This window comes from Erythrolamprus reginae, chromosome 2 (assembly GCF_031021105.1).
Source record: "Erythrolamprus reginae isolate rEryReg1 chromosome 2, rEryReg1.hap1, whole genome shotgun sequence".
In the NCBI taxonomy this organism is placed as follows: domain Eukaryota; kingdom Metazoa; phylum Chordata; class Lepidosauria; order Squamata; family Dipsadidae; genus Erythrolamprus; species Erythrolamprus reginae.
The window spans coordinates 354787874-354811518 of record NC_091951.1 but is presented as its reverse complement, the minus strand read 5'-3'; the positions used below and the strand labels follow the sequence as shown (position 1 = coordinate 354811518).

General features: G+C 59.4%; 1 protein-coding gene across 1 annotated transcript; it reads right to left on the bottom strand.

Annotated features, from left to right (window-relative positions):
* Positions 1 to 536: 536 nt before the first annotated feature.
* TESK1 (testis associated actin remodelling kinase 1) lies at positions 537 to 14860 on the bottom strand. The gene is made up of 10 exons (XM_070743684.1): positions 14576 to 14860; positions 5788 to 5909; positions 5411 to 5459; positions 5174 to 5320; positions 4840 to 4922; positions 4662 to 4752; positions 4457 to 4540; positions 3069 to 3158; positions 2532 to 2673; positions 537 to 2126 (listed from the first exon to the last, which is right to left on the bottom strand). Exons 1-10 carry the CDS (start codon positions 14801 to 14803, stop codon positions 1171 to 1173), a joined length of 1992 nt encoding a protein of 663 aa, XP_070599785.1. The 5' UTR covers positions 14804 to 14860; the 3' UTR covers positions 537 to 1170.
* Between the last annotated feature and the right edge of the window lie 8785 nt (positions 14861 to 23645).

Below are 23645 nucleotides of genomic sequence, written 5' to 3'. Positions count from 1 at the left end.
CCAGCCCTCAACTTCTGCTTTCCAGGCCTCCCTCGTGGCCCCCAAGCGGTCAGCTGCAGTTCCTTCCTCTCTGCCGCCACACACACACACACACACAAGGCTGAGGTTGGAGAGAGTGACCCATGCCGGCCTGCACTTTGCAGGGCGCCCCCTGGAGGAGAGAGCCACCAGCCCTCCCAGCCCTCCACGTCACGCCACACAAACTCCCTCACCTGTCCACCTGTGGCTCGTACTTCAGGTATTTTCCCACCTTCTAATTCCTTTCCATTCTTTCTTCCCCCTTTGGTGTGTGTGTCCCCCAGTCCACAAGTTGCCAGTCACACCAAATGATGCACAATTTCCTCCTTTGGCATCAACCGTCCCATGTTGTAGCCGCTCCCTCCGTTTGGTGGTCCTGGGGCCCTTTTCCACCCAGCAACCCTGAGGATCCAGGCCAAAGCCGCCTCCGAGACCTTTGGGGGCCCAGCCACAGACAGAGACGCCCCCCCCCCCAATTCTTGTCTCCTCAGCAAAGACCACCCAGGCCAGGACGGGTGTCCGTGTGTCTGTCATCAGGTTTTATTTTTTTTCAACACATTAAATAAGCTGAATATATTAACAAGTATTTCCAAGTATTATTAAAAACGCAGCTGCCTTCTCTTCTCCCCTGGGGCCAGAGAGAGAAGGGTCAAGACGCACGGCTGACCCACCCCGGACCAGCCCTGCGCAGGGCGGGAGGGGAGGGCCCAGGAATTATTTATCTCCCTGACCCATCCCTCCGACGACACACCCCATGTGGCACTGGGCCCAGGCTGTGCAAGTGCCCCCCCCAGCGCAGCAGAAGGAACGGGGCCTCCCTTGGCCAGCCTCGCAGGGGCAGCCCAAATTCCCTTCACTCCAGCCCCGCCTCCTCCTGCCGCTCTTCTCCTGGGCACCCAGCCCTGGTCAGGAGGCGAGCGCTCCCCCCCAGCACTACGATGGGGCCAGGCAGGGGGCAGCCGAGACCAGCAGCAGCAGCCGCCCCCTCATCGCGCAGAGCCCGGGCTGGGCACCGGACGGCTCCCTCCTGCCTCCCGCTGCGAGCCCCGTGCCAGCCTGCCCCAAGGCCCCTCTTGACTCACTGGGGGTTGGAAGGGCGGCCAGGACGTCCAAGCGGACCCGAAGTGCTCCTCGAGTGCAGGGCCGGCCTCCTCAAGACTGGGCTTCCGGCAACGTCAGGCCCGGCGCCAGGCCCTTGCAGCGCTGCGGGTGCCTCTCCGGGCACTGCAGGCTCTTGGCCTCGCAGTTCAGGTTCTGGTAGCGGGGGGTGCTGGCGGCCGGCCGGTGGCAGACGGAGGTGAAGCTGAAGCTGAAGGGCCCCAGGCAGCAGGCGGGGCAGGACAGCACCTCCTCCTGCTCCATCACGCCACCGCTGCTGCTGCCGGAGGGGGAGAGGGGCAGGGCCGAGCCCGGGTGCTCCGTTGACGCTCCCTCCACCGCGGGCGGCACGCTCAGCTCCGAGAAGGCCCCGCCCCAGCTGTGGGGCTTGCTGTTGTTGTTCAAGAGCAGTCCGTTGGGGGGCCACGGCCGGGGCGCTGACACGGCCGTACTGATGAAACTGCCATTGGTCAAAGGGGCTGTCGCTGGGCCGGTGGGGACCGGGGCAGGGGCAGGGGCAGGACTGTCTGGGCTGCAGTCCATCTGTTCACTGACTGGGGAAGCAGGCGGCTTGGGGGGTGTCTGGTCCGGGAACAGGAGGGGGCGGTGGGGCGGCTGCTCCCGGCGAGGCAGCTCCGGGGAGGCCGGCAGCGAGCGGCACCTGCGCACAATAACCACAGGCTCGGCAAAGTTGCACTGCATCTCCACAGTCGGCTCCGGCGTGATGGGGGTGCCCGGCGGCAGAGGCGAGGGGGGCGGCAGGTCGAAGGTCAGGGAGATCAGGGACTTGCTGGGCGTGTCAAAGAGCTTGATCCTGCCCCCCTGGAGGTCCTGGCGCTGGGAAAAGGGGTTGACGCGCTGCGGAGTGTCGTGGGCACGGGGCAAGGCGGGCGACCGAGTGCGGAACACGTCTGACTGGCTGCGCGAGAGGGGCTGTTCCGGGGTCAAGAGCCGCTGGCCAAGCCGGCCGGAGGGAGTGCTGGGGAAGGAGAGCGGCTTGGCTGCTTGACCTGCAAAAGGAAGGGAGGGAGGGAGGGAGGGAGGGGCCGTGCATTAGAGGCATCTGAGCAGGGCATCTCAGTCGCCCTGTGTGCCACAAAAGCCAGAAAGCCGGTCAGCTGCCGCTGTTCCAAAGGGCTGGGAGGGAACTTCCGTGGCAGACGTGGAAAACCCGGCACGTCCCTCCCCTCCCCCAATGGCCCAGAGGCCCAGGAGGAAAGCCGTCCTCTGCCCCCAACTCTGCCCCCAAGCGTGCAATGCCTTCCAAGGCTGCCCATTCCCCTCCTGCCCCCCTTCGCCCCTTCCCAGCACCCAAGACGGTCCCTGTGATCTCCCATGGAAAACCATACTTCCGGGGGGGGGGGATCCGCCTCTCCACCCCTTGCCCACCCCCTCCCTCTCCCGAGAGAGGATACCGTTCAGCGCAGCTGCCACGTTGCCTGGGAGAGATGTCCTCTCTTGATTCAGCAGGGCCAGGCCGGGGTCTCCTGCCATCAGCATCATGGCCTCCAGGCGCTGGACGACCTCCAGGAAGGAGGGCCGGGCGGTGGGCTCCATCTGGGGGCAGAAGAAGGGGGCTCATCTCTTTTGGGGCATGCGGGAAGCTGCAGGCCTCTGCGTCTCTCTGTGGTGCCCCTGGACCTGTGGCCCCCATGGTCCCTCTTTGGCCTTTCCCGGTGGGGCAGAGCGGGCCTCCCCTCCTTATGAAAGACCCCCCCCAAGAGAGGCCCTGCCCCCATTGTTCAGCCTGCTCTCTGCAGTTGAGTAGCCCCAACACACACACACACACACTCAGCAGCATCATTCAGGAAGGCAGGAGGGCCCTCCAGGCTGCCCAGGTGGGGATGGGCCGCTTTGCCAGGGAGCTGCTGGGCGTGAGGGTCCCCTTTGAGGGCTCTTCTCTTACCCTGGTTCCAGCCCCTCCCCCTTCCTTGGGGGGCGCCAGGACCCACCTTGCAGGAGTGGAAGGCCAGCTGGAGAAAAGCTGCTGGACAGTCGGCTCCCACCAGGTTGCAGAAGGCAGCCACGTCAAGGCCAAAGTCCTGAGGAGAGGAAGGGTGGAGGGAGGGAGGGGCTGAGGAAGACCCCTCCCCAAAGATGCTCTTTGGGAAGCAGGACCAGGGAGCCAGGGGCCACACTGCCTGGACTCACCCAACGGCAGCCACATCTGTTAGGACTCTCTACACAACTGCTGGGCTTCGCAATATATAAACAAACTATCAATGTTCGTTTAAATGAATTACAATGGTACCTCGTGATACGAACCCCTCGTCTTACGAACAACCCCAGATACGAACCCGGGGTTCAGAAATTTTTTGCCTCTTCTTACGAACTTTTTTCTTCTTACGAACCCGCCGCCGCCACCGCCGAGAAGCCCCACCGCCCGGCTGTCGCTTTTTGAAACAACCGGGAGAGGGGGGGTTCTCAGCATCCTCCTGAACCCGAATGCCAAACCTGAACTTCCGGGTTCGGCGTTCGGGAGGCCGCCGAGAAGCCCCCGGCTGTTTTTAAAGGTAACAGCTGGGCGGGTGGGCTTCTCGGCGGCCTCCTGAACCCCGAACCCAGAGGTTCGGCAAAAGTTCGGGTTCGGGAGGCCACTGAGAAGTCCTGCCGCCCAGCTGTCGTCTTTTAAAACATCCGGGGGCTTCTCGGAGGCCTCCCGAACGCCGAACCCAGAAGTTCAGGTTTGGCGTTCGGGTTCAGAAGGACACTGAGAAGCCCCCCGGCTGTTTCAAAAGGTGACAGCTGGGCGGCGGCATTTTTTTGCGGGTTGGGGGTTTTTTTGGTTGCACGGATTAATTGATTTTACATTGTTTTCTATGGGAAACAATGTTTCGTCTTACGAACTTTTCGTCTTACGAACGTCCCCCGGGAACCAATTAGGTTCGTAAGATGAGGTATGACTGTATAACACTATAGCTTTAAGAGTGTTGCAGTTAGCCACAAGAGGGAGCCAGAAGCGTCTCTCTGACTGGGTCTGTCTCTCTCTCTCTCTCTCTGGTTATTGTCGGCTCTTACTGCTTTGTGCTGCTTTGTGCTAAATGCCGATTTCCCCATTGGTAAGTTGAACAAGTGAGTCGTACAGTTTTGCAGATGTTCTGACTGATTTAACTGTGTATGATACACGGGTTGCCCCATGGCTGTGTTAACTCACACCTGCGCCCCCACCTGCCCCCCTCCTTGAAATCGATCAGCTGCCAGGGACGGGAGGGAGGACCCCCCACAGAGCTCAGCCCCCCTGCTTGGAGGAGCCCCCCGCCCACCCCCATTAAGCTCTTCCCGAGGGGCCCGCCAGCCCCCCTCTTCCTGGGGCTGCAGAGGGAGGTGGGGGGGGTCTTACCTCCGTGCGAGGCAGGTAGTCGGGGTCGGCCGGCACTCGCGCGATGACCTCGCAGAGGATGATGCCGTAGGCAAAGACATCCGCCTGTGGGGAACAGAGTGGGGAGGGGGTGCTGCAGGGCCCGAGGGGGGCAGGAAGGGGGCAAGCAGGCATCCTCCCCGTTCTCCCCCCTCCCCTTCTGACCCCTCCCAGTGGGGGGGCTCACCTTCTCGTTGTACAGCTCCCCACGCAGGACCTCAGGGGCCATCCAGTACGGGGAACCCACCACCGCCAGGGGCTCCTTCTCGGCCCCCTCACTGCAAGGAGTTGGAAAGGCTGAGTAAAGGCAGAGCCCCACGGGGGGGGGCTGGGGGGGGGCAAGCAGCAGCCTCCTCCAGACTCACCTGTACGTGGGGATCTTCTCGGCCAGGCCAAAGTCCCCCACCACAGCCGTGTAGCCGGTCTCCTCACACCTGACCAGGCAGTTCTGGGGGGGGGCAGAGGGGGACATTTGAGGGGCAGCTTCCAAGAAGGGGAATGACCAGACCACCCCCACACACATACAGGGACTAAGGAGAGGGTTTGTGGGGGGAGGGGCTTTGCAGGGGGCCAAGAGGCTCTGCTCCCCCTTCTCTGGAAAAGGAAAGCGGGGGTCCGGGCCTTGTGGGGAGGACCCACAGCAGGAGCCCCTCTTTCTGCCCCCTGGCACGGGGGGGGGGAGGCACAGGGGGGGCGCACCTTGGAGGTCAGGTCCCGGTGGAAGAGGCCCTTGCTGTGCAGGTAGCAGAGCCCCCGGGCGATGTCCAGGGCCAGCTTGAGGCGGACCCCACAGGGCAGAGGGGCGGGGCTGTCGAGCAGCTGCTCCAGGTTGCCCCCATTGATGTACTGCAGGGAGAGAGAGAGGAGCCGGTGGTGGGGCCCTCGGTCCCCCAGGAGAGCCGGGCCCTCAGCAGACCCTTGACCCCCAGCACTCACCTCTGTCAGAGCGTGCAGCTGGCCCTGGTGGACGCAGACCCCCATGAACCTGGCAGAGAGAAAGCAGAGGGGCCACTGGCAGTGAGACCCCCGCTTAGGGCCCCAAAGACCCCCCCCCCATTGTCCCCCTCTGTCGTCACCAGTATCCTGGGGGGGAAAGGAGCAGGACCGCCCCCTGCTCTGCCATGGACACCGGGGGCCATGCTCAGCCCATCCCCCACCTCACCCCCAGGGGGTCCTCTGCGCCTGAGATTTGGGGGGGCTCCGGGGGACCCTTCCAGCCATTCTCCCAGTGGGCCCCTGAATACCTCCGCCCAGCCCTCCTCCCCCCAGCAGACCCTGTTCTTCCAGGCAGGGCCCCCCGAGCCCCCCCTTACCGGAGGATGTTGGGGTGGCAGAGCCGGTTCATCAGCTGCACCTCGCGCAACATGTTCCCTCGGTTGCTGGTCAGCTTGTTCATCTTCAGCACCAGCACCTGTCCTGACTGGCGGTGCCTCACCTGGGGAGACAGCCGGCTGTCACTCAGGCAGCGCCCCCTCCCACCCGGCCCCCCCCCCGGCCCACGGCTGGCCCAGAGCAGAAGCCCCACTGGACGGCTCCTGAGTGGCCGGCAGTCCACGCTCAGAGCTCGGCAGGCTGCCCCCACCCTCTCCAACGGCCACGCAGGCTGGCTGTCCCTAGGCTGGGAATCATGGGAACTGAAGTCCAAGCAGAGCTACAAACCCCGCCGGCATCCCAAGAGACCCAAAGCTCTGCAGCTGCCTGAGATCGACCCCCCCACACCAACGGCCCCTCCCCCAGGGGGTCCCAACCGTGGCCCTTGAGGGAGACCCCCAGGACGCCCCAGCTGGCCCCAGGGCCCCTCAAGGGCCACGCTTGGGGAATGGGCTCTCAAAGAGTTCAGCCAAAGGGTTGGGGGGCACAGTGGTTAGAGCGCAGCCCTGCAGAGTTACTTCAGCTGATGGCTAGATCTGCAGTTCAGCAGTTCAAATCTCGCCACCGGCTCCAGGTTGAGGGGGGTCAAAGGAGGACCCGGATGGTTGGGGGCCAGAGGCTCAGAGGGGGCTGGAAAAGCACCAGGTGCTATTGCCGGTTCCGGTGGACAGCAAGGAGGGGGGTGGAACTGCGGCTCCACCAGACTACGGCCTTTAACCTCAAAAATACAGGACATTGTGGACTTAATTCAGCAACTCACTTGCAGTGTGGAAAAGTGACCACCATCTCCCGCTGCCTATGTGGCCTTTGTGCAGGATACGACTGTCTGCTGAACGTTTTTTATATTGGGGTTCCTTGCTTTTAGATTTCTTAAATGTACTATTGTTATTTTAGAGTCTAATTATTAGATTTGTCATTATGTGTTGTTTTTATCACTGTTGTGAGCCGCCCCGAGTCTGCGGAGAGGGGCAGCATACAAATCTAATAAATAATAATAATAAATAATAATAATAATAATAAATAATTTCCACACACACAGATCACGTCATCATACCTGCCCCCCCCAGTCTTGCTGGAGCCCCTCCCCCCAATTGCCACTGGCCCCCCATTTAGGGAGACCCTCCCTTCACATCTGCTGAGGCCCCAGGCAGCTCGGGAAGCGCCAAGTGCGAAGGCAAAGAGGGGGAGCAGAAGGGAACGGGGGGGGGGTAGAATCTACCCCTCCCACCCGGGCAATGGTTTCTCCTGACCTCCCCCCCTTTCTAGCAGAATTGACCATTTGGCCTGGAAATTGCAGCTGTGTTTTCATTGATTTACGGCCTTTGCCCCCCCTTCACCCCCCCCGTCTGAGAGCCAAGATAGCGACGGGGGGGGGGGCTTCGAGCCCAGAGGGCACAGGGGGAGTGTGCCTGCCAGCCTGCCACCCCCCCACTCCCCCCCCTGCTAGGCCGGGTGGGGCTCCCGGGGCAGGGGAAGGGGGGGCAAGCAGGCCAGCGGCAAGAAGCCCCCTCCCCCAGGGACGCCATCCACGGGGAAGAAGGAGAAGGTGGCGGGCCCAAGTGCCCCCCTGCGCCCCCCCTGCGCCCCTCCTCCCCCTCCTCCCCAGCCCCATTCCCAGCCCCCCCAGTGGCCAAGCATGAGGTGGCCCAGGCGCCCCCAGGGTGGAAGCCCCACAGGCTGCTGCCAGGTTGGGGGGGGCAAAAGGGGCCCCTTTATTTATTTATTTATACCTCCTATTTCCGGAGCTGCCTCTCTCACTCTGGGCAGCCCAGCCGGAAAGCACGAAAGAGCCACCTGGTGCCCTGGGCAAGGCAGCTGCCCGGAGAGCCCCGGCCCGCTCCCCCGCTACCCCCCCCCCCCGCCAGCGGAGCCTCCCTCCCCCCTCCCACATTCCTGGGCTCTGCAGCCAGCGTCCATTCCTGCCCTTTTTAGTCCATGCCTCCCCCCTCAGCTGCGCCTGCTCCTCCCCCTGCCCCCCCACTCCATTATGGGAGGGGCCTGGTTTGTGCCACCTGCTGGGGGGCCCCAAGTGGACTCTCTCTCTCTCTGGGGGGGGCGCAGGGGACACACCCTTTATTGTTTATTTGTTCCTTTATTTATTTCTGAGTCCAAAGGTCTAAAGACAAATAATAAGCAAGGCCGGCAGAGGAAACTGAGGACAAGAGATCAGAAGGACGGGGTCAGTGGTGCACTTACACAGGCCCCCCACAGGCCTCTCAGGGGCCCCCTCTCCATCTCCACCCCCCCTGGCCTGGCACGGCCCTCTGCCCCCCAACCCTGGCTGCCCCAAGGAGGAGCCGAGCCAGCAGGGGAGGCCAGGGGTGGCCCAGATGTGGCCTCCTCCGTCCCTGCCTGCCTGGGAGCTGCCCCTGTGGGACAGAGCTCTGGGGGGGGGAAACGGGGGGGACTTTGCAGGAGGGAGGCCAGCGCCTCCCCCCACCTCCCCTGCCAGCCCTGGAGCCCCTCTGCCCTCAGCAGGCACAGAAGACAGGGCCCCCTCCTCCTCCTTCCGGGCCCCCCAGCCGCCCTGGCTGCCCAGACCCACAGCGGGAGGGAGAAGTGCTGCCTGTCAGGAAGGGGGCGGGGGGGGTGCCTTCTGCTGCACAGAAGCTGCTCCCAGCCCTCCAACTGCCCCCCCAAGGCTTTCTGGGGGTCCATTTAAAGTTTGCAGCCCCCTCCCTGCCTGGCCCTACGGCCCCCTTCAGCCCCCAAGGGTGGCCCTGCAGCCCCCTCAGCCCTGAAGCACCGCTGGCAAGCGACAACGGCCACCACACAACGCAACCCCCTCCCAGCATCCCCACAGGAAGTGAAGGCCCTTTTCTCGGCCCAGGAAGGGGAGGGGGAAGCCCGTGAGGAGGGCCCAGCCGTTCCCACCAATGGTCCCCCCCACCCGCAATTCTCCTCCCACCCACAGCCCCCTCCCCCAGGCCAGTTAGCCAGGAAGCTGGGTGGCTGTAGCCGAAGGGCTCCCGTGCCCAGAGAGGTAGCTGCACGCAGGGCCTCCTCCGCAGGGGCCTCCCCAGTTGCAGTGGGGCTGGGCAGAGGCCCAAGGCAGCCCCTCCATCTCAAAAGTGGCCCTTGCAGTCCAGCCTGGAGGGCTGTCCAAGAGCCGTCCTGGGACCCTCGGACACAGTTGGGCGGCCGAAGCCCTTTAGTGGGGCCGCACTGGATGGAGCCACTCAGAGGAGCCCCCACACTGGGGCTGTGGGAGGCCCAGGGCAGAGACGCTGCCTGCTGCAGTGGGGAGAAGCCAAAGGGGGCACCGGGAGGGCCCAGTTTGGAGACAGAGAACTCCAAAGCCCCCCAGGGCAGGACAAGAAGCAATGGGGGGAAACTAAACAAGGAGAGAAGCAACTTAGAACAAAGGAGAAATTTCCTGACAGTCAGAACAATTGATCAGTGGAACAGAAGTTGCCTCCAGAAGTTGTGACTTTCTCCAACACTGGAAGTTTTTAAGCAGATGTTGAATAACCATCTGTCTGAAGTAGTGGAGGGTCTCCTGCCTAAGCAGGGGGTTGGACTAGAAGACCCCCAAGGTCCCTTCCAGCTCTGCTGTTGTTGTTGTTGTTGTTGTTATTGGGCCTTTGGGGGGGGGTCAACCTGGCCTTCAGCTGCCGGGAGAAGGAAGGAAACAGGCAGATGCCATGGAGGGGGGGCCTGGGCAGCAGCCCCACCACCCACATTGGCCCTTGGTGCCACACAGGCTGGCAGGGCCTCTCGGGTGGCAGCACAGCAGCCATGAGGTCCCCTGACCTCTCTGGTCCCATCGGGGACCCCACGAAAGGGCCATCGGGAGAGAAGCTGGGCAGGCTGTGACCTCCAACGGTCATGGACTCCCCACCCACAGGCTGAGAGCGCCACAAGGACAGCCACAGCCACAGCCACAGCCACAGCCCAGTCGTTTGCCACGGCGGGAGGGAGCGTGAGAGGAAACCGGGGGGGCTTTGGTGGGCAGAAGTGAGAATGCTGGCTACCCCACAACCCCCCTCAAGGCATCCGGGTGCTGGTCACATGGCTCAGGGCCACACTAAATACGGGACCGTCTCCTGCCGGACACCTCCCGGCGACCAACTGGAGCCCACGGGGTCGCCCTTCTCCGGGTCCTGACGGCTAAGCAATGTCGGTTGGGGGGCCTGCAGGGAAGGGCCTTCTCTGTGGTGGCCCCAGCTCCTTGGAATCAACTACTCCCCGAGTCCGTCCTGCCCCCACCCCGCTGGCTTTCCATAAGGCCCTAAAGACCGGGCTCTGCTGATAGGCCTGGGGGGCTGTGAGATTGACACCTTATTCTGGCCAAGATATGATTTGACGGGGATGTAGTGGGTTGTTTGGGGTTTGAGGGACTTTTAATCATTGTATTTTAATTTTTTAAAATTTCTGCTGTGAGCCACGCTGAGTCCCATGGGATTGGGGGGAGGCATGTGAATCAGATCAATCAACCAATCAATCAATCAATCAGACATCAGACCAGGAGAAGGACAGAGACCCTGGCCCAGCACAGGCACTGCTGCAGCCCCCTCTTCCCATAGTGTGACCCCCCTTCTAAGAGACCCCCCCTCGGCCTCTCCTTCTTCTTCTTCTCCCCACCCCCACCGCCCTGTTCCAAGCTCAGCGGTGGCCCCTCCCTCGCCCCCAGGGGGAAACCCCTTCCTCTGAGACCCCAGGCCTCTCAGGGGGAAAGGTCCCCCCCCCAGAAGAAGAGGGTGGAGGAGATGGGCTGATTCCACCCCCTCCGTTTGCCCACTGCCTGAGGAGACCCAGTCCCAAGAGCCTCTCTGCCCCCTGCAAGTCCCCCCCCACTCCAGTCACGGCAAAGCTCAGCCCCCCCCCATGCTTGCCCTACCCCAGCCCCTCCCCAGCACAGAGGCCCTGGGGGGGGCAACTGCTTTGGCCCTGCCTCATAACTCTCAGCTTCCACCCTTGAGGGGCCGGCCCCTGCCCTGGTGCCCCCAACACTGATACGACCCCCCTCTCACCAAGACTGCAGGCCCTCCCATTCAACAGCACGGCCCCCTCAACCTACCCCCCCCCAGGAAAGCCTCTTCCCCAGCTAATCCTACACGGCATCCTCCACGGGGGCCCTGGCCGAAGCCAGAGGGGGGGCACCGTGTCCCTCCCCCACGGGGGCCTCGGCAGGCCGCCAGACCCCGGCACCCGTTCGATGGCAGCAGAGCCTGAGCAGGTTTCAGGCTCTCCTGGTGGCCCCCCTGCCACAGCTCCCAGGAGGGGGTTCACACTTGGGCTCCTGGGCATCACCAGCCCAGCTTCCCAGTCGCACGTTGCCCTAAACTAGAAACTGACCGGACAGGGTGGGATGCAGGCTAAGCAGGGGCGCCAACCCCCGAGGAAAAACCTAGCCGGACCCCCCCCCCTCACGGATGGAACCCACCCACCACGGGGCCTTAACGGAGAAGCCCGAGCAGTGTGGACTCAAGCATGCTGCCTCGAGAGGGCCAGCCAAGCCACACGCCCTGGACCTGCTGATGGCGGCAAAGGGATTCCAAGGCCCATCAGCCCAGCCTGGCTGAGTTCAGGGGCAGCGGACACTTGGTGGCCCAGGACCCAGCAAGGCGTCTCCTAGCAACAGCATCCAGCTGGTCCAGGCCAAGGGGAGACCCAGGGAGGGCCCGGCAGAGCAGCCCGACCCACCTCCCCATCTGGGGGCCTGCCCAGCGGCAGGAGAGGGAGGGGCTGCCCAAAGGAAGAAGGGGGGAGCCCCCTCTCCCCACAAAAGCAGCAGCAGCAGAAGGAGTCAACCTGTTCTCCAAAGCAGGACAAGAAGCAATGGGTGGAAACTAAACAAGGAGAGAAGCAACTTAGAACTAAGGAGAAATTTCCTGACCGTTAGAACAATTAACCAGTGGAACAGCCTGCCTCCAGAAGTTGTGAATGCTCCAACACTGGAAGTTTTTAAGCAGATGCTGGATAACCATCCTGCCTAATCAGGGGGTTGGACTAGAGGACCTCCAAGGTCCCTTCCAACTGTGCTGTTATTATTATTGTCTGCTCTGAAGAGCCACCCATTTCCAGGCTGGGGGAGGGGATTCGGAAAAGCTCGTTCCAGAGAGAGATGGACCCCCCCCATGCTGTGCTCCCCACCAGCCAGGGCAACAGAGCCCCCACCCAGGAGTGTCGGCCAGGCGCCTGCCTGCTCAGCCCTTTGGGGTCCACAAGGCCCAGCAGAGCGGAAGCCAAAGCGGTGGAGGAGACCAGCAGAGACTCCTGAAGAAAGGCCCCACTCGGATATAAACCATCCCAAAAGAGTCCACCCCCCCCCACCAAAGCCTACGAAAGGCTCTGTCAACAAAAGAGACCGGGGTCAGAGAAGGCCCCCTTCCAGGGGAGATGGGGCAGACCCACCAGAAGGGCCCTCTGACCCTCCAGACCTCCTTGGGTGCACCTCTCCCTGCAGCCAGCAGGTGGCGATCCTCCCCAGGGAACGCAGAGAATCAAAGTGAGCCCCCCTCTCCCCCCAAATGACTCCCCACCTCCCCAGCCACAAGGGCCCAAAGGGGCCTGGCCCATCTTCTGCCAAAGCCTCCTGGTCTCCAAAGGGGGCAGGTGGCCCCTTCCCTCCTTCCCTTCCCCACACGTAAACCCCCCCACCCCCCACACACAGCCAGAAACACTTCTGTCTTCTCCACCTGTCAGGTATTCACACCAAACGCAGGACACAGGGACACATTTCAATCAATATTCATAACTTTGGCTTCAATGTATCTTACTGACATCAGCACCTGCCAGTCTGGACTTTCATGATCTCTTCACAAGAAAGAAAGAAAGAAAGAAAGAAAGAAAGAAAGAAAGAAAGAAAGAAAGAAAGAAAGAAAGAAAGAAAGAAAGAAAGAAAGAAAGAAAGAAAGAAAGAAAGAAAGAAAGAAAGAAAGAAAGAGAGAGAGAGAGAGAGAGAGAGAGAGAGGGAGGGAGGGAGGGAGGCTTCCGTCTTGGGCTGCCTCTGTCTGCTCTCCTGCCTTGGCCTGAGTTGGGAGTCACTGCCCCCCCGCTCCAGAGCAGAGGCAGCTCCCCCCCCCCCGGAGAGTTGGAAGGGCTGGCCAGCCAAGCGAGGCCTCTCTGTGCCCCACTCCCGAAGGGAAGAATGTGCCTGGACACCAGAGTTTTTGTGGCCCAACTGGCCAAGCCACCGCCTGTCCTGTCCCCCTCTCCTGCCCTCAGGGCCTGGCCCCCCAGCACCCCCTGCTTTCAGCTCAGTCAATCTGAGGCCATGATGGATGGCAAACCCACGGCACGCCTGCCGTGGGTGGCACGTTGCCTATGTCAGCTCCAGCACACCTGTGCACACGGCCAGCTGGTTTTTGCCCTCCGCAGGCTTCGGGAAGGCCTCCAGAGCCCATGTATGGCAAAAAAAACGGACCGTAAGGGCCATTCTGGGAGGCCTGTTGGGCCTATTTTCCAACCCCACAGACTCTGGAGCCTTCCTGAAGCCCGTGGAGGGTGGAAAATGCTCCAATGGGCCTACGGAACCTGTTGGCACTTTCCAAAAAAGGTTTGCCGTCACTGATCTAAGGGAGAGCCCCTCCCCCTCCTGGCATCACAGACTCCGCCCTGTTCACAGCCCTCCTGGGCCTCTGGCCATTGGGGTCCCCCATGCCACCAAGTATGGCTGTGCCACGCAGGGCAACCTCCAAACCGGTGTGTGTGTGTGTCTTCAGAAGACCCCACCCCAGAACACTGCAAGACCTTCTCCAGGGGGCCTGTGTGAAGCCGGGGGACTTTGGCTGGCTGGCCGAGGCTGGCCCTTTGCCCACCGCTGGCTGGAGGCCAAGGCTTCACCTCTGCCAAGGGCTTCAGCAGCTGCCCGGGGCTGCCGGTCCCTCTTGTTAACTCTGCACGTGGACAGAGGCGCAGGCAGTGGGCAAAGGGCCGGAGGGGCCCGAGGGGACGTCAACAGGGAGCGGAAGCTGACACCGAGAGCACCTGTCCCAGCTGGATCCCAAAGGGGGAAACGAGCCCCTCAGAACTGGGGAAGCCCAGAGGATCTCAGAGGGGCAGAGACGCTCCCTGGCAGGCAGGCAGGCGGCGTCACTTGAGGGTCCTGGGCAGAAGGGGAGCATGGCAGCTCTGGGGGGGCAACTGGGCGGCCCCCAACCCAGGCCAGGCGGAGGCAGAAGGCGTTTGGCCCCCAACCCCTTCCCAGGGGGCTGCCCTGGAGCAGGAGGAGCAGGAGAGCCACGGGCCCTGTGGGCAAAGGACCAACCGGGCATCCCCAGAGTCCTCACAAGGGACACAAAGGGTCAACGCCGGTGGGAGTCTGGGGCTGCTTGGGCCAGGAACCCCCCCACCCTCCCCAGCGCCCCGCCAAAGAGGGAGCCCCCGCCGCCTCTGCCTGGGCCGGATGGGAGTCGCGGCTCTTGACCCGCGGAGCCAACCGGGGCTTCAGCCAAAAGGCTGCGGAACCTTCCGGGGCCACCCGGCACCCCGCTGCCACCCCCGGGCCAGGCCCAGCCACCCGCCCGCAGAGCGCAGAGGGAGCGCGGGGTTCGGGGCCCCGGCCGAGGCAAGGAAGCCGCCGCACTTTGGCGATCCGCCCACAGCTCCTTCGCCAGCCCGGCCCCTCCGGAGCCGCCCGGCCGTCAACCGCGCCGAGGCCCCTTCGGCCCCCGGGGAAGTGGGGGTGGCCCAGCCGGAGCGAGGACTAGGCGCTCCTCCGCTGCCCGCCCGCCCTCTCCGCCTCGCTCCCTCCCTGGCTGCCTCCCTCCGGGCGGGGGCTCTCACCTTGAAGACCTCGGAGAAGAAGCCGGCGCCGATCTTCTCGCAGTAGAAGTCGTCGAGGCGCGCCAGAGTGGAGACGGCGCTGCGCAGCGCCCGGTAGGAGGAAGGCCGCAGCCGCCCACCCGCCTGCCAGCCCCCTGGGCCCGCCGCCGCTGCCGCCTCCCCCGCGCCCTCGGCCTCCTCCAGCCGCAGCGAGAGCCCCGGCCGCCGCGCTGCCTTCTCCCGCTCCATGCCCGCGGCGCCCCGGGGCCAGGCGCCAGGCGGAAGGGCGCAGGCGGGCTGCGCTGCGCTGCGCCCCGGACGCCGCGGGCTTCGGCCTCCGGAGGGCTCGGCTGCTCCACGGCCCGCCAGCGGCCGCCCGTCGGAGGCGGAGCCGCGGCGGGCGGAGCGACTCTTAACTCCTCGGCTGCCGCGGCGGCCTCTGCCAGCGCTCGGCGTCCCGGGGGCGGGAGGCGCGGCCAGGCTCAGCGGCGCTCCATCACCGGCGCTGTCCGAGTCACCGGCGCCGTCCGAGGCCCCGGCAAGCTGCAGGCGGCGGGGAGGCCGGCCCCGGGAGGCCCCGCGGATGGAGGCGCTCTGGCCGGGCCGCCCGCCAGAGGTTGGGCCTCGGCACCGGCGCGCGGCGCATCTGGAGAGCCGCCCTGAGCCGCGGAGCAGCCGGGAAAGAGCCTGTCAGAGCGAGGCCCGCGACATCTGCCGGGCTACTGCCCCGTTCGTGGAGCGGCCGGACAGCCTGGGTCCCTGCTGCTTCGCCCCAGATGTTGCAGGCCGAAACAAAGCGGCTCCTGCTCCCCCAGCTGCCCCGGCCACTGGGGGAGCGGAGCCGCTTGTCTCTGCGGTCACCTGGGGGGGGGGGCTGGTGGGAAAGCGTGGCCGTTCCATGCCAGAGGGCCACGTGTGGCAGCCAGGGGGCTCTTGCCCTCCTCTTTTTATGTATTTTACTTTTTTAACATTTTTATTGAATTTTAAAACAGAAACAAGACAGAACAACAAAGTCAACAAACTTGTTATCAATTTACATTTACATTTCTGTTTCTACTGTACTATTTTCCATTCAACTGCTTGGCCGGAGCTCAAGCAGGTCAACCGAGTGTTGTTGGCCATCGGATCCTCTTGTTTGGCCACCTGGCTGCTCCCTGGGTGACGGACGGAGTAGAATTGAGCCTCCCTAGATCTTCCGGGCACCAATAATCCCTGCAGGGGGTCCTGGCTGATGGGCTCAGAGAATCCCAGAAAAGCTCAGCCCCCTCCCCTGACGGCCTGATCCTGTTCCCGCCCCTTCCCAGATCCATCCCTGGGGGTGGGCACCTCAACCTGGGGGAGTGATGTTCATGCCACAGACGGACATCACCCACCCCCTCGGTTCTGAAGGGTGGATGGTGGACACTGGGGCTGCTTCTCTCTCTGGGAGGCCTTGATGGGGTTCGGGGCAGCAGAGACCCGCCAGAAGCCATCGGCCATCCAGGCCTTGGATGGCTCCACTGGCACCTCGCTTACCTGGGAGCAGGTGAGACTGATGGGGACCGGTTGCTGGTGGACAGCCAGGTGCCTGAAGTGGAGCCACCAGCTCTGCCGAGAGGAGAGGGACTCAGCTGCCAGGCACCCACGTCTCCAGATGGACATGGGAGTCCAGGGAGCCTCCCAGCTTGGATGAACGCCCGCAACCTCTGCAACACGGGCACCGGGCAGGGCCTCCTCGGAGTGGCCGATCCCCAGCCGCCAGTCCCAGGCCGCCCCCTGCGCAGCTCCAGGTCACAAAGGGGTGGGCAATGAAAGACACTGGTGGAACAGCGACACGCCTGCGGACTGCTCAAACCGGCCCAAGAAAGCAGGCGCACACACACACACACACAAACGCTCGGCTCTGTGGCATCAGCAGTGGAGACGTGGGTCTGCCCACCCTGTCTGGCCTTGCGGAAGGCCCAAGAGACCAGGCTTTGCCAGCAGGCCTAGCATCCTCCAGATCCACCCACAAGAGATATGCATGGGGGGGGGGGGGTTATGGGTTTTTAATTGTCTTTTTAAATTGTTTTAATAGGAAAGTGAAGACAAGAACAAGGGGGACCAATCTGAGGTGAGTTGCGGGAAAGATTAGAAGCAATGTGGGGAAATATTATTTTACCGAAAGAGTCGTAGATGCTTGGAACAAACATCAGCAGACATGGTTGGTAAATCCACAGGAACTGAATTGAAACATGCCTGGGATAAACATCGATCCATCCTAAAATAAAACACAGGGAATAGTAGAAGGGCAGACGAGATGGACCATGAGGTCTTCTAGGTCTTCTATGTTCATCTTTAGCTGTTTTCCTTCGTTGTGAATGGCCTGGAGTCCTTCGGGGGGGCTGGGTGGCATATAAATTAAACTAATAAATAAATTAAACTAATAAACGACTGCAATGGCTGAAGGTCAGCCAGATGTCCATCCTTGGAATGGATGGAGCAGAAGAGCTTGTGAGGACAATTACGGCCCTCCGGCTGATTGGTTGGTTTGCTTGTTTGTTTGTTTGTTTATCGGATTTATATGCTGTCCCTCCCTGAGGACTTGGGGCAGCTTACAATATATAAGGGACAGTGTTTATTTTTATTTTATTTTTTTTTGTCCAATACACAATAATACACAATAAAGGTTATAGAGTATATAGTAGAGAAGATATAGGAGATATAGGAGAGACTATAGGACAGCGGACGGAAGGCACTTATGTACACCCTTATGCATTTATGTATCCAAATCCAATTAATTAAAATTAATAGTCTAGCAAACATGAAAAAAACAATTAAAATGCTCTCATACCCATTCAACCAGCAAGCTAAGGATACATTTGTCGGCCAGGGGGGTAGTGTCTAATGATGAGGCCCCCAAGGAAATAGCTCTGAGCGGGACAGGATCCAGGGACCGAGGGAGGAGTCCCCAGGGGGGAGGGGTCCTCCAGGGGCAGGAGAGGTGCGGTCCAGAGACCCTGACATCCCAATTCCATTTGCCACCTTATCCGGTGCTGGGGACACTGAAGAAAGCCCCTCCCCAGGGGGCTTCCCTTGGAAAGCAGCCAGAGATTGCAAGAAGATTTATTTATTTTATTTTATTTATTTATTTTGATGGGGGGGGCTAATAGCCCAAGGAAGCAGCCTGGCACCAGGCTTGCCCCTCCCCCACTCCAGGGCTGCCCTGATGGCCAGTCTGACCCTCCGTGCCATCCAAGGTGCCGGTCGAGGCCCTGGATTCGTTTGTTTGTCTGTTTGATTGATTTATATGGATGCTTAGAAAGGCTGCCTTTGCCAGGGAGACCCCCCCCCACTAAACAAAGTGACCCCCGCCTTCTCCAAAGGCCACAAAGGAATAGGGAGAGGAGAGGGTGGTCTGCTCTGGCAGCTTCAGGCCCCCCCCCTTTGCACTGAAGCCCCCAATTATGCAAATGTTTTCATATCCCAGCTCTATTATTATTTTTGAATACCACCCACACGGTCAGAGGCCTTAATAACACTGATGCCTGTAGAAGATTCGGACCACCAATTAATTCAAAATTATAGACGTATCTCTCTTTCGAATTCAGATTATAAATTATGTATATCAATTACGGCTGAAAGAGTTTTAAAAAATCCTAACCAGCACATAGACCGAGGCCAAAACGGCTTCTTAGGAACAACCTGAGAACAATTGTGGGTGTGCTTGTGTACTATGAGGAACATCCGAGTCCTCGGAGAGGGGCGGCATACAAATCTAATAAATAATAAGAAAATAATATAAATAATAAAATAAAATAATAATAATAATAATAATAATAATAATAATAATAATACTGAAAAGCCAGCAGCACTGGTTATCCTTGATGCCCAAAACGCTTTTGACAATGGTAACTGGAAATTTAGGATTTGGCAATTTGACATCATGAAATTTGGGATGAAATTTATAAAAATTATAGAAACAACTTATACAAAACAAAAAAGTTAGAGTTATTGTGAACGGGGAATATATGAAATTACACGACATTGAAAAGCGGGTAAGACAGGGATGTCCACTATCTCCTCTTCTGGCTACATTAACTTTGGAAAGTTTATTGATAAACATCAGAAAAGATGAGAAAATTAAAGGACTATCTATTAGAAAGTAAGAATATAAAATTCAAGCCTTTGCTGACGATCTAGTGTTTATAATAGAAGAACCACTTGAATCAGGACCTAAATAATTTAAAAGATGGAAGAATTTGAGGAAGTAGCTGGACTTAAAAATCTATAAAAATTAAAACAAAAATTATAATGAAAAATCTCACTAAGAACCAGGACAAACAATTGGAAGAAACAATAAATATGCAAGTGGTTAAAAAAGTGGAATATTTAGGAATTTGGCTAACGGCAAAATGCTCATCAATAAAAGAAGATAATTATAACAGAATATTAATACAAATTAAAAAAGGCCTAGCAAATCAGAACAACTTACAACTGTCATCCGTTGAAAGAATATCCTCAATTAAAATGAATATCCTCCCAAGGTTGTTATTTTTATTTCAAGTAACCCCGGTAAATCCTGGGAAAACCTTTTTTGAAGACAAGAAAAACAACCATAAAGTATATTTGACAAGGGCAAAAACACAGGGTAAGATTTATTTATTTTATATTATTTGTTTTGTCAAGTACATATTGGTGGTATACAAAGAGATAACAATGTTTATATACGTGATGCTAGTAAGAGAGAAACATGAGGACGGGGGACGGAAGGCACTTATGCAGGCCCCTCACTGACCTCTTAGGAATCAGGAGAGGTCAATGGTGGACAGTCTAAGGGTGAAGTTTTGGGGGTTAGGGGATGATACTACAGAGTCAGGAAGTGAGTTCCAGGAATCAACTACTCAGTTACTAAAGTCGTATTTCCTGCAGTCAAGTTTAGTATGGTTTACTTTAAGTTTGTATCTGCTGTGTGCTCTTGTGTTGCTGTGGTTGAAGCTGAAGTAGTCGTTGACAGGAAGGGCGTTGTAGCAGGGGATTTTATGGGCTGTGCTTAGGTCGTGTTTAAGCCAACATAGTTCACCTTAAATGATGGGACCTGTCACCAGATAACAAAGAAAGGGGTGGAGCCCCCATTCTGCTGGGTCTCTGGGGGAACTCCAGGGGGCGTGAGGATGGGTCTTTCTGTCTTTCTGGGTCTTGGCCCCCCAGCCCCCTTTTGTGGACGGGAGGGGCCTCTGCTTTCCCCTGTCCATCTCCAGCAACTCTTGGCCTGATGATCCCCTTTCTTCCCTCCGGCTGTCTTCGGTCACCTGAGAGGGAAGGCTACACCTAGGGAAGCTGCCAGTGCTGACCTTACAGGTAAAGGTCAGCGCTCTCTGTTTCCACAAGCATCGCCCCTCCCCCTCTGCCGCTACCAGGCACATGAACCGAAACTCCTGCAGCCGAACGGGAAGTGCAGCAGAAAGAGCAGCCTCCAGAAACAAGGGGGGGGTCAAATATCCCCCCCGCTGCCCCCACCTCCTGCCATTTGACCTGGACGACCAGACGTTTCTTCGCAGCTTCTTGGGTTTCTGGCCTCAAGGAGCAGAAGGAAGACCCCCCCCCCACTGCCCCCTCTCCGGTCTCACTGCTTCGATGGAAGGGCCGGTCTTCCTTCCTTCCTTCTTTCCTTCCTTCCTTTTTTCCTTCCTTCCTTCTGTTCTGTCTGGGTGCCCCCAGACTTCAACACCAACTGGAAAAAGCAGCCAGACACGCTGGTAAAAGCAAAAGCACTTTATAGTTTGAAAAATAAACACAGAGAAAAACCTGTTCTTCCCAACAGGCAGGCTATGAGACTTCACAGCAAAGTCCTGACGGCCAGACAATACAGCAGACTTCTTGCTGGCACACCCACCACTGTAGAGAATAAGACCCACACCTTTCCCCCCCAAGGTTTCAGTATTCAAAGTCACAAACCAGAATTCCAAGACGCCAAAGAGCACAGCCAGGTCCCAGGACTCCCAAAGATAATACTCCACAAGCCAGGAAGGGTGGGTCTGCCTTTTCAGCCTTTCCAGAGAGCACCACACCCAAACCCAGCTGTTGCCTCTTTAGTGCTGAAAGTACCTGGCTAATTGTCCCCTTCGTTGTATTGCTCTTCTCTGACGGAGATCTATGATTGCTTGTGCATTTTCATCTAAGGAATCCAGGCTACTTGCTGGGGAGAGCTCCCCCGAGGGGGACTCTGGCTGTCCTCCCTCTCCCTCAGCCTGAGATTCCTCCTCCCCGTCTGCCTGAACCTCCTGTTCCTCATCCTCCCCCTCTGAGCAGGAAGCCGGCAGAGGATCAGCCGTTCCCTGAGGGGCCTCAGACGGAATCACAACACCTTCCTTCCTTCCTTTTTTCCTTCCATTTTTCCTTCCTTCCTTTTTTCCTTCCTTCCTTCCTTCCTTCCTTTTTTCCTTCCTTCCTTTTTTCCTTCCTTCCTTCCTTCCTTCCTTCCTTCCTTCCGTGTGGCAGTTTCGGACTTTGGGAGGTTTCTTTTGCAAGAGGAGGCGGATGGAAGGGAGAGCAGGGGTCAGAATGAAGTGAAGGGAGGAAAGAAAACCTCTCTGGGCTCATCAATAATGCAGGGGCTGCTCCCTGGAAACCTCAGCTCTAGTGCCAATGGCAGCTCTGGTACCGGTCACCCTCCGTACAGGCACTGCCAATCACCCCGGGCAGCTCTCCAGTGGCCTCCCTCGCCTGAAGCCCTTCCTCTGGGGCCCAGGACTCCAGTGGGTCACTGAATGGCCCCCAGAACTGTCCTCAGTCCAGTCAGACCGCCTCAGGGGGGGGTGGGTGTGGCAGGGTTAAATCAGACCCCAGTCAGTCTCCTCAGAGAGCCCCGAAGGTGAGTCGGTGGGCCGGTCTTCCTTCGGCCCTCCAAGGAAAAGAAGGGAAAGGGGCCACGGCTGCCCAACGGAGGAGTGGCTCAAATCAGGCTCTTTCCAGCCGGACACAGCAGCCGAGCTCAGGACATTGTTCAAAGCAGAGTACATCTAAGCCCCCCTCCCCGTTCAGTGGGGGTCTCTGTGCTGGCAGCCTCTGGCCCCCCACCTGCAGGTCAGCCCTTCAAGGGGGGAGGGGCAGGGCAGGAAGTGGCTGCTGAGAAATCCCAGGACTTTTCATCTGGGATCCAGAACCAGAATCGGGGAAGCCAGGGTTTCCCTCCCCCTCCCCTCCCCCTTCTTCTAAAGAAAGCGGCTTAGTCCCCTCCGATGCCCCCTCCCTCCCTGGACTTGGCCCGTGTTTTGCCGCTGGGCCTTCTGACCTTCTCCACGGTCCTCTCGGTGGTTCTCTAGCCCACTTGCACCTGGACACCGGCTGTTGCCTCCCTTGTCCCTGGGCAAATACCCCCCGTGTCTCCCCTGCCTCACAGGCAGATGGTCAGCGCCAGCTCAGGAAGCTCCAACTGCCCCAGGAGCTGCTGGTCCAGTTCTTCAGAGGAACCGCTGAGTCGGTTGCCTGTATAACTGTCTGGTTGGGTTCTGCAACCCAACAAGACCGACACGGACTTTGGAGGAGAATCAGAACTGCAGAACAAAACATTGGCTGCCCACCTGCCTCCCATTGAGGACCTGGAGACTGCAGGAGTGTAAAAGAGGGTGGGGAAAATATTGACTGACCACCCCTGGCATCCTGGACACAAACTGCTTCAACTCCCACCCTCGAAACGATGCAATAGGGATGGAGAAGCTTCTTTTTCCTTGGGTGCCAAAAGCGTTTGCACACACACTATTGCACACACACACAAGTGCCCACACCCATCATTCAATGTCAAACACCCCCCTGTGCATGCACATGTGACCGCCCCCCGTGCTGCCACGCCTGCCATGTATGTGTGCATGAGCCCCCCTGCTCCCCCGTTTCCCGACTTCGAGAGGGCCCAGTGGCCCCCTTCCTGCTTGGCATCTCAGGGGGGGGGAGTCCAGCCTTTCCTGCCCGAAGGGAATTCACACCCAGACCCACAGCCAGCAGGGGGCATCAGGGCTGGCAAGGTTTCCCCCCCCCCGAATGGCTGCTCCCTTTATCCCTCTTCCTGGGGGGCGTGTGGCCCCTGGATCTCTGGCCCCCCTGACAGGACTGTGAGCAAAATGAATGAGTGGGTCCAGACACGGGTGGGGGGTGGCATTCATGGGTGAGGGTGGGGGTCTCAACTGCAGGGCAGGGAGAGCAGCAGATCCCGGCCGGGTTAGTGCATGGGGGGGAGGCTGGGCCTGTCGGTTGCAGACCCCCCCCCCCAGGGCAAGTGATGGGCTTCCAAGGGCCGGCAGAAGAAGCCCCCGGTCCCTGTGGAAACGGGGCGGCCCCTTCCTGTGGTCAAGGTTTTCTTTCTGAGGCCTGTTTGCCAAGTGCCGAATGCCTCTCTCGGGCACGGCCGGGGCCCCCGCTTCTCCAAACAACGCCCCCTTCCTCCAGGCAGCCCTTCCCTGGAGCCTGGGAGGAGGCAGAGGGTCCTGGCCGAGAGAGGCCACTGGAGGACCCGCCTCAGACCAGGGGCTGGAGACGAGGAGGCCTCCGGGTGCCCATCCTCATCTTCATCATCATCACAACACCAGAGTGGGAAGGGACCTTGGAGGTCTTCTAGTCCAACCCCCTGCTTGGGCAGGAGACCCTACACTACTTCAGACAGATGGTCATCCAGCATCTGCTTAAAAAGTTCCAGTGTTGGAACATTCACAACTTCTGGAGGCAACTTCTGTTCCCCTGGTTCATTGTTCTGACTGTCAGGAATTTTCTCCTTAGTTCTAAGTTGCTTCTCTCCTTGTTTAGTTTCCACCCGTTGCTTCTTGTTCGACCCTCAGGTGGTTTGGAGAATAGCTTGACTCCCTCTTCTTTGGGGCAACCCCTGAGATGTTGGAAGGCTGCTATCCTGTCACCCCTGGTCCCTCTTTTCTAGACATAAACCCAGTCCCTGCAACCGTTCTTCCTGTGTTTGGCCCTCCCGTCCCCGAATCCTCTTGGTTGCTCTTCTCTGCCCTCTTTCCAGAGTCTCAACAGGGGCCACCGCAGGAGGAATGCTGGGGGAATCGCCTCGTAGTGCTCACCTGTGGGGGGCTTCAGAGGGCTGTGGGCCAGTCTGCTACTAGCACAGCCTAAACTTGGGTTT

Bases quoted from the DNA above. Each gene is read 5' to 3' on its own strand.
- TESK1 (XM_070743684.1), bottom strand. From the start codon at position 14,803: ATGGAGCGGGAGAAGGCAGCGCGGCGGCCGGGGCTCTCGCTGCGGCTG. The intron at 4,753-4,839 runs GTGAGTCTGGAG...AACTCCTTGCAG, and splicing joins GAGAAGATCCCCACGTACAG to TGAGGGGGCCGAGAAGGAGC. The intron at 3,159-4,456 runs GTAAGACCCCCC...TCCTCTCCTCAG, and splicing joins ACTACCTGCCTCGCACGGAG to GACTTTGGCCTTGACGTGGC.